Source organism: Salvia splendens, chromosome 16 (assembly GCF_004379255.2).
Source record: "Salvia splendens isolate huo1 chromosome 16, SspV2, whole genome shotgun sequence".
NCBI lineage: Eukaryota > Viridiplantae > Streptophyta > Magnoliopsida > Lamiales > Lamiaceae > Salvia > Salvia splendens.
In genome coordinates this window covers 20,872,081-20,889,352 of record NC_056047.1, presented here as the reverse complement: position 1 = coordinate 20,889,352, position 17,272 = coordinate 20,872,081, and the positions used below count along the sequence as shown (strand labels likewise).

Genomic DNA, 17,272 nt, shown 5'->3' with positions numbered 1-17,272 from the left:
AAGACAAACAAAATAAAAGAATTTTTATTTTTAGAAGACCGGACGAATATAATGCAAAAGAGTGGAAAAACTTTCTTTTACTCTGTATAATTTGCAAATTAATTGCACATGGGAGCACATGGGGTGGGACTAAAATCCCAGCCATCAAATGTTACATCCAATACAATATACACACATATTTCGCACCTACGACGCATGTTATTGCTTTATTTAATTGAAATGGGAACTCCAATAATTAAAGAAAACTAAAAATATTGAGAGAAGAAAATCATTGATTCTATCGAATTCTTTAATTTCAGCAAATGAAATACTACTATTATACAGTTAATACAGTTAGTTTCTGCTCATCTCAATTCTTTGATTGCATCAAATGAAAAATATATCAGTTAGTTTCTTCTCACCCCAGAATATGAACCCAGATTGAAACCACATCAACTGCTACATTCTTAGTAACAGAAAAGGTGTAAAGACTTACATCAGACAGCCGAAAATATACCGCATTACGCTACATCTTATTGAACTCGTAAGGGTGCTTACAGAAGCCCGAGCGCCTTCAGCTGATTAACGTGCTCGGAGGGGAGAGACGGTGGCGACCAATCTCCATCGGTCATCTCATCGTCAACATCCTCCACGACGTATTCCTAATCGAAGCAACGTAGAAGCACGTTCAGTAGGGAAAACGGGAAAACAACGAGCTTGATGAAGAGATGGTAGACATGAGAGAGCTCACCTTTGTAAGCATTCGCTTGGCGAGGATGTGGTAGTGCCGTTGCCAAATCCTTTGCCCGACCATGGTGGCGACGAGGATAGTGTAGAATATGCCGATGATGGTGAATAAACCTAGCACTACAATGGCGACTACTAACAGTATTGGCAATCCGGCTTCACCAGCGCCTCCCAGCCAACCGCATTCACTGGCCGCTCCAGCGCAGCTCTCGAAGCATGTGGTGCAATCAGTCCACATGCAAAGAGTGCCGGGTAAATGGCAGTCGGCACATACACTGCAAAAAATAGAAGACGACGACAAAAAAAGTTATTTTAACAACCCATTCTATTGCACAATACCTGCCTCCAAATAGATTACATACCCTGGATGGCAACAAGAAACGCACAATTCTCGACAAGGCTGAGCAAGATCACTCCGCACTCTTCTGTCGTAGCAAGTTATAAAGCAACCGGATAAGCCCAGCAAAGCGAAAAATAATAATGCCCCTGCCAAAAATAAATTGGGGTTGCTTAGACATATTAGCATCAACATCTATGCCTATGCATTAACTAATAAATCACAGTTAAAGGATAGATATGCTCCAAAAAAGTGTGTGCTGATATATGCAAATGTCCCAATTAGTGCTACAATAAAACATGCATTCATTGTTGTATGAAATGAAACCATAGGTTTTACATCGAACATAAATGTGATCAACAGGACTGAAATCCAACAATTGAAAAACTAGTAGCAGTGGATGATAATTGAAACAGCTAGTTGTCGAATGACGCAGCCAGCAACAATCAACAGTCCATTTGATCAGAAATGTAACTAAAAATCTTAAGATATGTAGATAAAAGCAAATATACTTCATTAAAGTAATCAAAAGCATATAAGATTTGCACCATTGCAATTGAGGTGCTTCCTTCAATTCACAGCAATCTTGTCTTACAATAAACATGTCTATATTTCAAACATCGGCTATATATAGTCAACCATGCAATTAGGTATCTTTCAAAAACATAATCTCATGACTTTGTGGAGGAAATTTGTTCAATTACAAAAGCACCAACAAATTATATATAATAAAACAATTCTTTCATTATCATTGTGGACAAGAAATATTTTACCACATATGTAGTAGAAACTCAGTTCACTGTCGAAGACCCAGATGTGACGAAGCCAAAATTTCTGATAACGATCTATAAGATACATTGAATATGCTAACAGACCAATAACCTGTAGCAAGTAGCATGACTGTCATGATCGTCCATTATAAGTCTTAACCACACCCATCCTCACACACTCACAGTAAAAAACTTTAGATGCATATAATCAAAGACCTACCAGTTGCACAGAGAAAAAGATAAACAAAATATCTCTAGTGACAAAAAATCGAAACTTCAATGTCCGCCATTTTCTATCAGCAACACCGTGTACTCTTATATAATACGGAGCCTTGCAAGTCGTGCAATGAGCAAAGGCAAACCCTTCCTGCAGGACAAAGGAAATATATTAACACCCTCCTATTCAAACACAAAGTTTGAGGTTCACATGACACAAGTAGGTTGAAACAGAAACCTCAAGAACTAAAGAACAGCAAGAACAATGATAAAATTCACCACAGGAAATTATAAACCAGCAGAGAATAACTGTGATCCCCTAAAGCCCTAAATTAAGAACCTCAATATCTTCGCATTTCATCTTCAAAAAAGAGCAATTATTTATCGTAGAAACATTTCCACCCAAAAATCGAAAATAAAAGGATATAACTGCTGCATCGGAATAAGAAAGAAACTGACATTTGCCGGAGAATCAACAGAAAATGCAGCAAAGCCACATTTCAAACACGATTTATATCCAGAACTAAGAATACAGATTTTACCTTCACGGCACGCCAATGATCGAGGCATTCCCGGTGAACGTACTTTGATGTGCCTTTGCACTTGCAAGGAGCAATAAAATCCCTACCTGATCACAACAACAGTTGAGAGAGTCTCAAACCATTTTATCAGCCACAATTCAACTAGATCAGCTATATATACAATGATGCCCAAATTTGTAACTGCATTTCACTTATCAATTACACAAGCTTTTTTCGAAAACCTCACAGCTAGAAAGCAATCAAATTCGCAGCAAATTGCACGCCACTTTAACGAAAACACACACACACACATACACAAACACAAGATGAATTTCATGAATCATTCAAAGCAAGACGACTTTTTTCCACTGTAAAGAGAGCCAGCAGGTAGAAATTAAGTAAAAAAATTAGGGATTTGGACCAATTTACCGTCAGTTTCAAGGCAAATTCGGCACTGAATTTGCTCATCGGGGCCGGCCTCAAGGTCAATATCGGAGGGGGCGGCGATCAGCGGCGGCGCGACCAGCGGTAAGGAATCCGATTGCTTGCCGCTCATGTTTTACACAATTTTCGACGGTAGAATTCAGCAATTCGAATGAAATTTCACAAGGAGGCACCCAAAAAAAACCCCTTTTGAAATTCGCATGCGATTGTAGGGCAATTTGGTTCCTCAGCACAAAAAGGTCAGAGCATGAACTGAAGATAGACGAAGACGGCTAAGGGGTTTCAGAATTCAATCGCGAGTGAGGTCATGTGTAGTTTTAGATGAATCGAATAAATCAGAGAAATAATTACAAGTGGAAAAAGAGAATTGACTCAATTCACATATTAATATACAGTATATCTTTATTTTGATACTACTAATAAAAGGAGATTTTTGGGATTATTTATTAAAATATTATTTTTTTAAAGAAATATGATTATTGGTCAAAAAATTATAAGTGAGTATAAATATTTTTTAAAATATGACTATCTATACTAATAAAAAGAGAATTTTAGGATTATTTATAAAAATATTATGTTATAACGAAATATGATTATTAGTTAAAAAATAAAAGATAAAAATTATTGGACATCATTATTATCCAATAATAAAATACAGAGAAGTTGGCTTTGAAAAATTGCAAACCTCCATAATCTAATTTATTATGCTATTAATAAAATATTTTAAGAATTTGTTAATTGTTATTTCATGCTATTAATAAAATATTATTACTAAAATATTACTCCATCCGTTCTAAATAAATTGACTAGTTATCATTTTGAATCATCCCCCAAAATTAGACATAATCTTAATGTACCCACAATCCACTAACACTACTTCCAATACATTTTCCTTTTCTCTTTCTTACTTTTGTTCATTTCTCTTTTACTTTATCAATTATATATTAAAACTTGTGTCATATACTAAAAGTTTGTCTATTTTTTGGAGACAGAGAGAGTATAAATTTTTGTTTATCGACATGGTACATTTTGTTTAAGTTTTGATTATGTTTAAATTTAAAATAGCAGTAGTAATAATAATACTCCCTCCGTCCTATTTTACTTGCACTGTTGCATTTCCGCTCGTCACAAACTACTTACACTATTTCTAGTTAAAGTTAGAACTAATATATTTGATTAATATGTTAGATTAAGTTAAGAGATCTCTTGTTACACTTTAAATTCTAATTTAATTACACTAAAAAATTAATCTCAAATTTACAGCCTAAAATTAAAAGTGCAAGTAACATGAAAGATATAAAATACCATCGTCTCTTAAAAATACTATAAACATTTGTATGGACACAAATTTTAATTGTCGGACTTACGAGGAAATGAGTCATATTTTTAAGGGTTTGAGAGAGTAATAAACAAAAGTATAGTGTGATATTTTAAAAGATTAATAAAAGTATTACTATAAAAAAGTAATAATGATAAAAATACTCTATGTATAATGAATTCAAAATAAAAATATTTTGAAATTTTAAAATCTTAATATATAGTACTATACTAAGTACTAACCAATTAAATTATGGAGCACTACTTTTCATTTCAAGCTAATTGAGTTGTATTCCTTATACTTTTCAGAGGTTGTATAAAAAATAGTCGAGTCATTTTCTATTTTATAAAAAAATTTATTTTCACTTTTTACTTTACTCTCTCTTTCTCTTTTATATTTTTGATAGGCTTAATTTTTTGCATGAGTTTGGAGACTGAGATTTGATTGTAATTATTTATATTTGGCCAAAAATCAATGTGAGTATATTTTATTTTCTACTATAAAAAAACATTACTAATTACAGTATAATATTATTATCATTTTATTTGTATATTGTAAATCAAATTTATTGTGGTATACATTTAAATTGTTGTTACGTGCATTTGTAAATATCATCATTTGTTTAATAAAATTAAAACTCATATTTGTAATGACATCGGCGATATTTTTAGATTGTGTATGTCACGACCGCCCTTTAGGGTTATTAAATACGGGCGATCGTGATGAAAAGAATTTAATGAAACGGACGAAAAGAATTAGGGTTTCAACACAAGTTGGACCACAATTAATATCCTAATAAATAACCAAGAGTTTGACATTATCCAACAAGAAATTCAAAATATCCATTATCCTAACAATTAAAGTTGTCGGCCCAAATAAAACATAATTATACGAAACGTCACAGCGGAAACGACCAAGAGAAAGAGTGACGTCATGTGTGAAGACACAACGACACTCAAGGTTCAAAGACAATTATAATCTTAAATTCACTTGCTCAACACCACCACATCCTCGTCGCCGCTCAACCTGCACATAGGGAAAACACATGCATGGCTGAGTACTATAAATATACTCAGTGGGCTCACGCCGAAAACATTTTCAATAAAAATATTATTTATCATGCCATACATAAGTAACCACCGGGGTTTAGCTTTAGAAAGGCCCGAGGCACTCAAAACCATTTCCCATTGTAAAAGTCGACTGATCAGTCATTTTCCCATAGACGTTAGCCATATCTGCCAATACATGACTTGGAATGTGGCCACAAACCAAGCCACTAGACCGGCCAGCCCGTACGCTAGCACACGATCTACCATAGGTGTACACTAGTCCAAGTAGGGTTGCGGCCCTACAAGGACCCGAATTCGATTTATATAACAATGGCACATAGCCATATCAGATAGGCACGTTAAAACACAAATCACGGCATGATAAATACAGTTTTATTTCCATCGATAAAATATTTAGGACGTTATCCTTATTTAAAAGAAAGCCCACCTCGACTGCTTAATTCTCAAGTACTTTCTTCCCCTTGGTATCACGATTCACTTGCAATGATTCACCTTTAACATTTTGATAATATATATATCAACACACTTTTCAAATAAATAGATAAATAAATATGCATGCCTCCAAAGCAAGTCTTTTATCTCGATTTATCTCAGTTTTCGGTTGTTCGACGGTCGCTTACGCCCCCAATTTCCTCCGTTGGTTCCTCGTATTTTCTTAATGATATCGAAATAAAATCCCCAAAATTATAAAAGGTGTAATTAAATTAACGCAACCACTTTCCCTCGAACTATATTTATTTCGGACTTAGGATATAATTATTCATTCGTTGAAATATTCCGGAATTAATTAAATAATTCCCCACAATTAATTTAATTATCAATTCAAAGATTTATTTAAATAGTTTGCCCCAATTAATTATCGGCCCAAAACTTGATTATCTCATCACCTTATATCTCCAATTACAATTTAAACCCAACAATTAAAAGGAGCCCATCAATTTAATAATTCCACTCACTTCTAATTAATGAGGCCCAATTACCCAAGGCCCAAAGAAGAAAAACACACCCCCCCACGTCAAACACTCTCCCTCCCTCTTCTCTCTTCTCTCTCTTCTCTTCTCTCTCGCCCAAATCGGGAGTTCAAAAATCTCCGTCGCCGTCGTCAGATTCGCCGTCGCCTTCCACCGTTGCCTGCCGCTGCTCACCGGAATCGCGTCGCTGCTGCTCCATCGTCGCCGTTGCTGCTCAACCGGGGGATGCCGCTGCTGTCGCTGCCCGTCGTCGCGCCGCCGCGAGAAGCTGCGACGCCAGCCCCGGCTTCGCCTCCGCCGTCGTTGCTGCTCCAGCCGCCCCAGCTCGCCGCCGCTGTTGCCGGCTGATACCGCCGGGTCAGGCTGCTGCTGCCGCCGCTCCGTCGGTGGTCGTGCAGCCCTGGAACCACCCCGAAACAGTTCCGATTCCAACCCGAACAGCCCCGCACAACCCCGAAACCTCGCTGATAAGTTCTTGATTTGAATTCATGAATTGAAGCTTGAATCTTTGATTTAGATTGTTCAAATTATCGTTTTGTTTCGTTTATTATTTTTTCATGAGATGCACAGATATGGATTTGGAGGGGAATTGGGTGGAAGAAGGGTATACCTTCAATTTGCAGATTGTAACTGAACGAAGCCGGGACACCCCTTGCTTTAGTTCTCGGTTCTGACAGGAAGAGTGAATGAGTTAATTTCCAAAGCATTGTAGAATAACGGGAGGGGGAAATTCTGTGTGTTGTGTTACCTTGAATTTGATTGAGAAGAATAGCTTGGTTTTCTTTGTTGCAGCGAACGAGCAGAGTAGGAAATAACTGAGTTAGGGGATTTAAAATACATGGAGGGGTGGTTTAAAGATATGGAGAGATTTTGGGGTTGAGGGGAACGTTTTTTTCGTGTATTGAGGAGGGAGGTTTTCTTGGTTTCTATATTTTTTTTATTTTTGATTTAATTGTATTTATTTGGTATTTTATTTGTAGATTACGGAGGATGAATATCTTTTCACGGAGGAGGTTAATCTTTATAAAATCTCTAATTAAATTTGACTTGGTGACCAAGTCAATAGGAAGAGAATTTGTTTTGATTTAATTCACGCTATTTTTTGTATTCTCTTTAAATTATACAGTCCACAATTTATTTATCACGGACTGGATTTTCACCATATTTATTTAATTTATCGGATCCAACCCGGAATTGAGTCCAATAAATATTCCTCACGGACAGGAATTAATTAAATTCGTGCAGTCATTATTTCACAGTATCTAGTCCGACAACAATTAATCCACCAACAATTAATTCACGGACTTCGTAAAAAAAATAATATCATTAAAACAAGTAATTTAGGGTTCACAAATTAGGTTTAGAAAAACGGGGCGTTACATCCTACCAACCTTAGCAGAAATTTCGTCCCGAAATTTGTTACCCTCAAGTGAAGAGTTCCGGATACCATTCCATCATCTTATCCTCATTCTCCCACGTGGCTTCTTCATGCCCATGATTTTCCCATAGTACTTTTACACAAACAACATTTTTATTTCTAACAATTTGGATCTTTCGGTCCAAAATAGAATGGGGTCTCTCTGAGTAGCTCAAATTCGGATCCAATGCGACTTCCTCAAAACGGATCACGTGCTTCGGGTCAAACACGTATTTTCGTAACTGTGACACATGAAAAACGTCGTGAACATTTCCTAGGTTTGGTGGGAGCGCCAAACGGTATGCAACGAGGCCCACTCCTTCAAGGATTTCATAAGGCCCAATAAATCGCGGCTTCAGTTTGCCTTTGACGCCGAATCGTGTTATCCCTTTTGACGGGGATACTTTTAGGAAAACTTTGTCGCCAGCTTGGAATTGTAGATCAGTTCGTCGGACGTCCGCATATGATTTTTGTCTGTCTTGAGCTTCTTTTATCCTTTCACGAATTTGCCGCACGGTTCCCACCATCTCTTCAACGGCATCAGGTCTGAGTATTCTTCTCTCGCCAACTTCATCCCAGTAGAGCGGCGATATACACTTTCTTCCGTATAATGCCTCGTACGGTGCCATGTTTATCGTTGCCTGAAAACAATTGTTGTAGGCGAACTCAATCAGTGGTAGTGCTGCCTCCCAACTTCCTCATCGGTCGAGTACCACGGCTCTTAGCATATCCTCGAGAGTTTGGATCGTTCTTTCAGACTGTCCATCGGTTTGCGGGTGAAACGCTGTGCTGAAGTTCAATTTGGTTCCAAGCTCTTTCTGTAAACTTATCCAAAATCTTGAGGTGAATTTCGGCTCACGGTCGGACGTGATAGTCACTGGAACTCCATGCAATCGAATTATCTCCCTTATGTAGATTTGAGCTAGTTTGTTGGACCCATAGCTTATGAGAATCGGTATAAAGTGCGCACTCTTGGTAAGTCGATCTATAATTACCCAAATGGCGGTGTTCCCTCTCAGAGTCCTTGGCAACCCGGTCACAAAATCCATGGCGATGTGCTCCCATTTCCACTCGGGAATCTCTAGTGGTTGTAACTTCCCATACGGTCGTTGATGTAGAATCTTCACTTGCTGACAGACTAAACATCTCTCGACGAATGATGCTATGTCCCTCTTCATACCATTCCACCAAAAGGACTTCTTCAGATCTTGATACATTTTCGTACTTCCTGGGTGAGCGGTGTAAGGTGTCTCATGAGCTTCACTCATCACCTCGTTTTTGAGACCCTCGTTATCCGGCATGCATAATCTTCTTTCGAAAGTAAGGGCATTGTCACCTTCTTCACTAAAGTTCCCAGATTCGACAGTTCGCACTTCTATCCGAATTTCCTCCAAGTTCGCATCCATCCGTTGTGCTTCAATAATCCCCGACCTTAGATCAGGTTCAACGACTAAAGTGGCGATTCCGGCTTCCACTGTTTTAGGTGCCCTCACCACTTCCAAACGCATCTTGTTAAACTCGCGAATCAAGATTTCTTCTTTGGTGATAAAAGTAGTCAGCTGTGAATGATCTTTCCGGCTCAAAGCATCCGCCACAACATTTGCTTTGCCGGGGGTGGTAATTGATGCCACAATCGTAGTCCTTCACCAATTCGAGCCATCTTCGTTGCCGTATATTCAAATCTTTCTGCTCGAAGAAGTACTTCAAGCTTTTGTGATCCGTGAAGATCTCACATCGGACTCCGTAGAGGTGATGTCTCCAAATCTTTAAGGCGTGTACTACCGCTGCTAACTCCAAGTCGTGGGTTGGATAGTTCAACTCGTGTGGCCTCAATTGTCGTGATGCATAAGCAATCACTTTGTTGTTCTGCATCAACACACATCCAAGTCCCACCTTCGAAGCGTCAGCGTATACCACGTAGTTCACTCCATGTTCTGGCACAGCTAGAATCGGTGCACTAGTTAGCTTTTCCTTCAACAGTTGGAAACTGGCCTCACACTCCGGGGTCCAATTGACTTTTACCCCCTTCTTGAGTTGTTGGGTCATGGGTCTCACTATCTTGGAGAATCCGTCTATAAAACTTCGGTAGTATCCTGCCATGCCTAGGAAACTCCGAATCTCGTTTGGTGTTGAAGGTGCTTTCTATTATTGTACCGCCTCGACCTTAGCGAGATCCACTCGAATTCCTTCTGCCGAGACAATGTGACCAAGGAAGTTTACTTCCTTAAGCCAAAACTCACACTTGCTGAATTTGGCATACAGTTTCTCACTCCTCAACGTCTCCAAAGTGATTCGCAGGTGCTCCTCGCGTTCCTTCTCATTCCTCGAATAGACGAGTACATCATCTATGAATACCAAAACGAATTTACCCAAGTATGGGTGGAATACCCTGGTTCATCAAATCCATGAATGCTGCAGGTGCATTCGTCAATCCAAACGGCATCACCACAAACTCATGGTGACCATATCTCATGCGAAAAGCAGTCTTCGGTATGTCTTCTCGTCGGACTCTCAACTGATGGTATCCGGGCCTTAAATCCATCTTTGAGAACACACCAGCTCCTCGAAGTTACTCGAATAGGTCGTCTATTCTCGGCAGTGGATATTTGTTCATGAGAGTCATCTTGTTCAACTCTCTATAATCGATACACATTCTCATCGATCCATCCTTCTTCTTCACAAAAAGCACATGTGCGCCCCACGGTGAAACACTGGGTCTAATGAAACCCAAGTCTATAAGCTCTTGAAGTTGTATCTTGAGTTCTTCTAACTCTTTAGCCGCCATTCGATATGGGGCCTTAGACACCTGTGCTGACCCTAGCTCTAGGACGATTGTGAACTCCAATTGTCGATCTGGCGGTGGGCCAGGTAAAGCTTCAGGAAAAACGTCTGCAAATTCTCGTACCACATCGACATCCTCCACTTTCCTTTCTTCCTTCTCATCTCCTTGTAGATAGACCAGATAAGCAGGACACCCTTTTCTCAACATCGTTGTGGCTTGGAGTGCGGAGATGATAGACGTTTTTCTGTTCATCGTGATTCCATGATACACGATTGGTTCCTTTCCGGGGCTTGTAATGATATTCGTCTCTCCTTACATCGAATCGTAGCAAAATTTGCATTCAACCAATCCATTCCCCAGATTACATCGACATCCTTCATGGCCATAACTTGTAAGTTGTGCGCGACTAGCCTAAGTCCTCCCATAACAATTTCTATGTTCGAGCATGTTCGAGAAATTTCTATTATCCCTCCCACTGGTGAGGTCACCATCATCTTATGTTCAGATTTATTAGTAGGCAACTTAATGTGTCCACACATAGTTCTGCCAAATTTCCGCTCTCGTGACTCTCTTGTTCAGTCTTGGTTTTTCTAGAACTCAGCGTATACGCTCTAGCCTGGGAGGGAAGTCTTGGGCGGTGAGGTTGTTGTTGTCGCGGAGATTGATCACGATTCATCCTTAGTTCAGCCGGTGGTGCCCTCGACTGCTGGCGGAATCCTTGATTGTTCTGCCTTGACCCCATCCCCGCATTCTTGCTCGGACACTCTCTAGAGAAATGGTCATTTCCCCCACAGTTAAACCACTTGGTAGTTTTCTGCACTCTACACTCTCCAAAATGGTACCTGGAGCACACATTGCATTGTGGTGGTTTGGGTCGGAAGTCACCCCTCTGGTTAGAGAAATTTTGTCTACCCCCATGCGGTGGTCGGTTTTGATTGGGCTGGTACCTCTTGTTTTCTTAGTGGGTCCTATTCCTATCCCACTTTCTCTTCTCTCGAGAATAATGTGGTGGAGGCACTGCCAGTGTAGTGTTCTCCGTCACCCTCTCCTTGGGCATAGCTGCCTCAACATCTAGCGCAAGGGCCAACGCCTCCGCATATGTAAGCCTCCTATGACTGGCTAATGTCATCTTGATCTCATGCCTTAGACCCTCACAGAACTTTTCGGCCAGTTCCTCATCAGTGTCAACTTGTTCAGGTGCATGCCGAGTCATATCGCAGAGTGTGCGGTCATATTCAGTCACCGACATACGCCCATGGGTTAAGTTGTAAAACTCAGCCGCCTTTGCCTTTTAGTAGCTCTTTGGTATGTACTTGCTATATATCGTTTCATTAAAGTTCTCCCAAGTCATTCTACCCACTTTCTTAGGGGTCAGGTCCCTTGCTTGGTCCCACCTAAAGTTGGCCGAATCCGTGAGTTGGTAGGTTACATAAATCAATTGCTCTTCCTCGGTGCACTTCAAGAATTCGAAGATGCTCTCCAAAGCGCATATCCAAGTCTCGGCCTTTGCTGGCTCTCCTATCCCATCGAAGATAGGAGGATTTTGCTTTAGCAAAACCATTCAATATGCCATTCTGGCTTAGGTGGAGGAGGTGATGGTGATGGTGCTTGCATGCGTTTCTCCTTTCGATTGTTTCACATTTTAGTTGATTCAATTTCGCCACTTGCTGGACGATTTCCTCTCGTCTACGACCTTCATTCGTATATCTCAATCTATCAGGGTACTCGTATTTTCATTCCATTACTATCGTACAACGATGATCTTATGCGACGACCTTAATACTCCGACTCCCAGTTGTTATCCGTATCTCCCTTGATCAACCACTTACATAAATTCTGAGCCGCAAAACGTGATCATTTGATGTACACGACTTCTCTAAACTTTTATTTCTCAAGACCTAATGTCTGGTATGATGTAACGTTCGATTCTTTGGCTGCTTGCTACAACTAAGCATAGATGCGAAAACATTCGACTCCTCATGTTGTTGGTGTGTCATTTTGTATGTGTCTCTTGAAACTTATTCCTCATATGTGTTTGCAGAGATCGAGCCAGTGTCTTTCTTGAGAGTCTTGTATCACGAATTTAGAAATCTATTTAACAGTCTTACTTGGATCAGAATGAGTTTCAACATGAGGAGCACTATTGAAATTGCCCTTGATTTAAAATGGCTCCGAAAATGACTCAAGAGGAACAAGAATGAGTCACTACTTTCATTACAAGGAAACAGTGATGCATCACTTGCAAATTGCAGGTCAATCAAAAGTTCTAAATGCACGAAAAGAATACCATTGTCAAGGAGCTTCATAGAAAGAAATTTCTGATAATCCAAGTAAGTACCGTCAATTAAATTCATCCATTCTGGCTACAAAGGTGGCACTCCGTCATTTCCAGAAGATAATAGAAGCGTTCTCGAAAACTCTAGATTCTAAGTCAAGACTCTTGGTGTCGTTACAGCAATTAATTGTCCTTGAAGGTCATATCTTCATATTGTTTTTGGCACGCCCTAGCGGTCATTCTCATTAAAATATGGTAATAACCCTCCCGGCCTTAACGAGTCATAAGTGTTGTCATATTTGTAATGCGTCGTCGCATTAACATGTTATTCACGATTGCATTCACTTTATTTGATTGCAAGCACAAATTCTCATCGTTGTTAGGATACATCACCTAACATTTCTTCTTGTCTTGATCTCGTTAGAAACTTCCTTTCTTTTTGTTCATATCATCCAGGGAAGACAATAGACAATAGACAATTACAATAATCCATCTAATTCGAAGTATATGTTTTCGTTTGTCCCATCACTCAGGAAAGTGATATTGTGGTCATCAATTTACAACTATGTTCAAGCACGTTCAGCCTAACATACTTCTTAGGCACTCTATGTTTTCCAGACATAGTTCATAGTCTCATACTTCAACACATATTCGATCGTTGCTTAATTCAAGCTTCATATGGGTTCTACGTTTGCAACAAGGTTCAAAATTCAACATTTCACTTTCATATTGATTCTATAGTATTTCATCAATCATGAACTATCACATAAAACGTCATTTATACATTGCGCAGTCAAACATGTTTATCCATATAAACCATTTGGCATTCCATAGCATTTCATCCAGCATATATTAATATTTAAAATAGTAACTCAATCAATCTGTCACCCATGGAATCACATTTCATAAATCATGCAATTCATGTCCATCTTTATACCACAATCACTTAATTGCAACTACACACGCGTCATAGTTTGCGTTTCATACTTCCAAAATCATATGATTTCAACAAAATATGCATTAGAATTTTCGCCGTTCAAGTATTCAACATATATGTTCTTCAAATTAAATTCGCAGTTCAAACATGTAATAACAAGCCCCCGTCTCAAGCATGCGATTCATTTTCATACTTCAATATCCATCACATTCAACACCTTCAATAACATACTTCCATAGTGTCTCACGTCCCATAGTTTGTCGCGTCTCGTATGACCACAATATTTTCCAAAGCCATAGCATTTACTTTAAAATTCCAATAGGCCCAGAATTGCCATTTTTGCAAGGAACCATTTTTCCACCGAATTTCAAAATTTTCGGTAATTCATTTAAAAAAATTGCCAAAATGTTCTTACCGCTTCTTTCGTGGTTGGGCGTGACGAGTTGTGGTGTTGAGCCTTCGAGGTTTAACACTTTAGCCAATTAATACAAGGATAGATTTTGACTCCAAAAGACTCTTGGGTCCAGAGCGGAAAGAAACTGAGGCTCTGATACCAAACTGTCACGACCGCCCTTTAGGGTTATTAAATACGGGCGATCGTGATGAAAAGAATTTAATGAAACGGACGAAAAGAATTAGGGTTTCAACACAAGTTGGACCACAATTAATATCCCAATAAATAACCAAGAGTTTGACATTATCCAACAAGAAATTCAAAATATCCATTATCCTAACAATTATAGTTGTCGGCCCCAAATAAAACATAATTAAACGAAACGTCACAGCGGAAACGACCAAGAGAAAGAGTGACGTCATGTGTGAAGACACAACGACACTCAAGGTTCAAAGACAATTATAATCTTAAATTCACTTGCTCAACACCACCACATCCTCGTCGCCGCTCAACCTGCACATAGGGAAAACACATGCAGGGCTGAGTACTATAAATATACTCAGTGGGCTCACGCCGAAAACATTTTCAATAAAAATATTATTTATCATGCCATACATAAGTAACCACCGGGGTTTAGCTTTAGAAAGGCCCGAGGCACTCAAAATCATTTCCCATTGTAAAAGTCGACTGATCAGTCATTTTCCCATAGATGTTAGCCATATCTGCCAATACATGACTTGGAATGTTGCCACAAACCAAGCCACTAGACCGGCCAGCCCGTACGCTAGCACACGATCTACCATAGGTGTACACTAGTCCAAGTAGGGTTGCGGCCCTACAAGGACCCGAATTCGATTTATATAACAATGGCACATAGCCATATCAGATAGGCACGTTAAAACACAAATCACGGCATGATAAATACAGTTTTATTTCCATCGATAAAATATTTAGGACGTTGTCCTTATTTAAAAGAAAGCCCACCTCGACTGCTTAATTCTCAAGTACTTTCTTCCCCTTGGTATCACGATTCACTTGCAATGATTCACCTTTAACATTTTGATAATATATATATCAACACACTTTTCAAATAAATAGATAAATAAATATGCATGCCTCCAAAGCAAGTCTTTTATCTCGATTTATCTCGGTTTTCGGTTGTTCGACGGTCGCTTACGCCCCCAATTTCCTCCGTTGGCTCCTCGTATTTTCTTAATGATATCGAAATAAAATCCCCAAAATTATAAAAGTGTGTAATTAAATTAACGCAACCACTTTCCCTCGAACTATATTTATTTTAGACTTAGGATATAATTATTCATTCGTTGGAATATTCCGGAATTAATTAAATAATTCCCCACGATTAATTTAATTATCAATTCAAAGATTTATTTAAATAGTTCACCCCAATTAATTATCGGCCCAAAACTTAATTATTTCATCGCCTTATATCTCCAATTACAAACTAAACCCAACAATTAAAAGGAGCCCATCAATTTATTAATTCCACCCACTTCTAATTAATGAGGCCCAATTACCCAAGGCCCAAAGAAGAAAAACACACCCCCCCACGTCAAACACTCTCCCTCCCTCTTCTCTCTTCTCTCTTCTCTTCTCTCTCGCCCAAATCGGGAGTTCAAAAATCTCCGTCGCCGTCGTCAGATTCGCCGTCGCCTTCCACCGTTGCCGGCCGCTGCTCATCGGAATCGCGTCGCCGCTGCTCCATCGTCGCCGCTGCTCCGTCGTCGCCGTTGCTGCTCAGCCGGGGGATGCCGCTGCTGTCGCTGCCCGCCGTCGCGCCGCCGCGAGAAGCTGTGACGCCAGCCCCGGCTTCGCCTCCGTCGTCGTCGCTGCTCCAGCTGCCCCAGCTCGCCGCCGCTGTTGCCGGCTGATACCGCCGGGTCAGGCTGCTGCTGCCGCCGCTCCGTCGGTGGTCGTGCAGCCCTGGAACCACCCCGAAACAGTCCCGATTCCAACCCGAACAGCCCCGCACAACCCCGAAACCTCGCTGATAAGTTCTTGATTTGAATTCATGAATTGAAGCTTGAATCTTTGATTTAGATTGTTCAAATTATCGTTTTGTTTCGTTTATTATTTTTTCATGAGATGCACATATATGGATTTGGAGGGGAATTGGGTGGAAGAAGGGTATACCTTCAATTTGCAGATTGTAACTGAACGAAGCCGGGACCCCCCTTGCTTTAGTTCTCGGTTTCTGACAGGAAGAGTGAATGAGTTAATTTCCAAAGCATTGTAGAATAACGGGAGGGGGAAATTCTGTGTGTTGTGTTACCTTGAATTTGATTGAGAAGAATAGCTTGGTTTTCTTTGTTGCAGCGAACGAGCAGAGTAGGAAATAACTGAGTTAGGGGATTTAAAATACATGGAGGGGTGGTTTAAAGATATGGAGAGATTTTGGGGTTGAGGGGAACGTTTTTTTCGTGTATTGAGGAGGGAGGTTTTCTTGGTTTCTATATTTTTTTTATTTTTGATTTAATTGTATTTATTTGGTATTTTATTTGTAGATTACGGAGGATGGATATCTTTTCACGGAGGAGGTTAATCTTTATAAAATCTCAAATTAAATTTGACTTGGTGACCAAGTCAATAGGAAGAGAATTTGTTTTGATTTAATTCACGGTATTTTTTTGTATTTTCTTTAAATTATACAGTCCACAATTTATTTATCACGAACTAGATTTTATAATATTTATTTAATTTATCGGATCCAACCCGGAATTGAGTCCAATAAATATTCCTCACGGACATGAATTAATTAAATTCGCACAGTCATTATTTCACAGTATCTAGTCCAACAACAATTAATCCACCAACAATTAATTCACGGACTTCGTAAAAAAAATAATATCATTAAAACAAGTAATTTAGGGTTCACAAATTAGGTTTAGAAAAACGGGGCGTTACAGTGTATCACTGCCGTTGTCTGTTAATTATTTTTCAAATTTATAATCTACTAATATATTATTGATGAAATTTACTACTCCCATAGTCCCAAAGAATATGCATTTTAGGTTCGACACGATTTTTAATGTAAAAATGGTAAAGTAAGAGAGAGATAGAGAGAAAAAGTAAT

At 39.3% G+C, this 17,272-nt stretch overlaps 2 protein-coding genes and 1 long non-coding RNA gene across 5 annotated transcripts; all 3 read right to left on the bottom strand.

Moving 5' to 3' along the window:
- Positions 1-271: 271 nt before the first annotated feature.
- LOC121772666 lies at positions 272-3,366 on the bottom strand. The gene is made up of 7 exons (XM_042169855.1): positions 3,000-3,366; positions 2,592-2,677; positions 2,054-2,200; positions 1,837-1,945; positions 1,089-1,212; positions 731-1,001; positions 272-641 (listed from the first exon to the last, which is right to left on the bottom strand). The coding sequence occupies exons 1-7, from the start codon at positions 3,124-3,126 to the stop codon at positions 534-536; spliced, it is 972 nt and encodes a 323-aa protein (XP_042025789.1). The 5' UTR covers positions 3,127-3,366; the 3' UTR covers positions 272-533.
- A 2,260-nt stretch (positions 3,367-5,626) lies between these two features.
- On the bottom strand, positions 5,627-7,492 carry LOC121771290. Its single transcript, XR_006043977.1, has 3 exons — positions 7,122-7,492; positions 6,984-7,043; positions 5,627-5,680 (listed from the first exon to the last, which is right to left on the bottom strand). It is a non-coding gene; the product is annotated as an uncharacterized LOC121771290 (long non-coding RNA).
- A 6,698-nt stretch (positions 7,493-14,190) lies between these two features.
- LOC121771057 lies at positions 14,191-17,039 on the bottom strand. Of its 3 annotated transcripts, none has more exons than XR_006043918.1 (3): positions 16,472-17,039; positions 16,333-16,393; positions 14,191-14,691 (listed from the first exon to the last, which is right to left on the bottom strand). XR_006043918.1 is itself a non-coding variant. In XM_042167851.1 (3 exons), the coding sequence occupies exons 1-3, from the start codon at positions 16,561-16,563 to the stop codon at positions 15,815-15,817; spliced, it is 525 nt and encodes a 174-aa protein (XP_042023785.1). In that variant the 5' UTR covers positions 16,564-17,034; the 3' UTR covers positions 15,779-15,814. The 3 variants fall into 3 exon arrangements, 1 of the variants encoding a protein (XP_042023785.1); XR_006043917.1 differs by lacking the exon at positions 14,191-14,691 and adding an exon at positions 15,166-15,227 and having other exon boundaries at positions 16,472-17,034; XM_042167851.1 differs by lacking the exon at positions 14,191-14,691 and adding an exon at positions 15,779-16,186 and having other exon boundaries at positions 16,472-17,034.
- Positions 17,040-17,272: the final 233 nt, after the last annotated feature.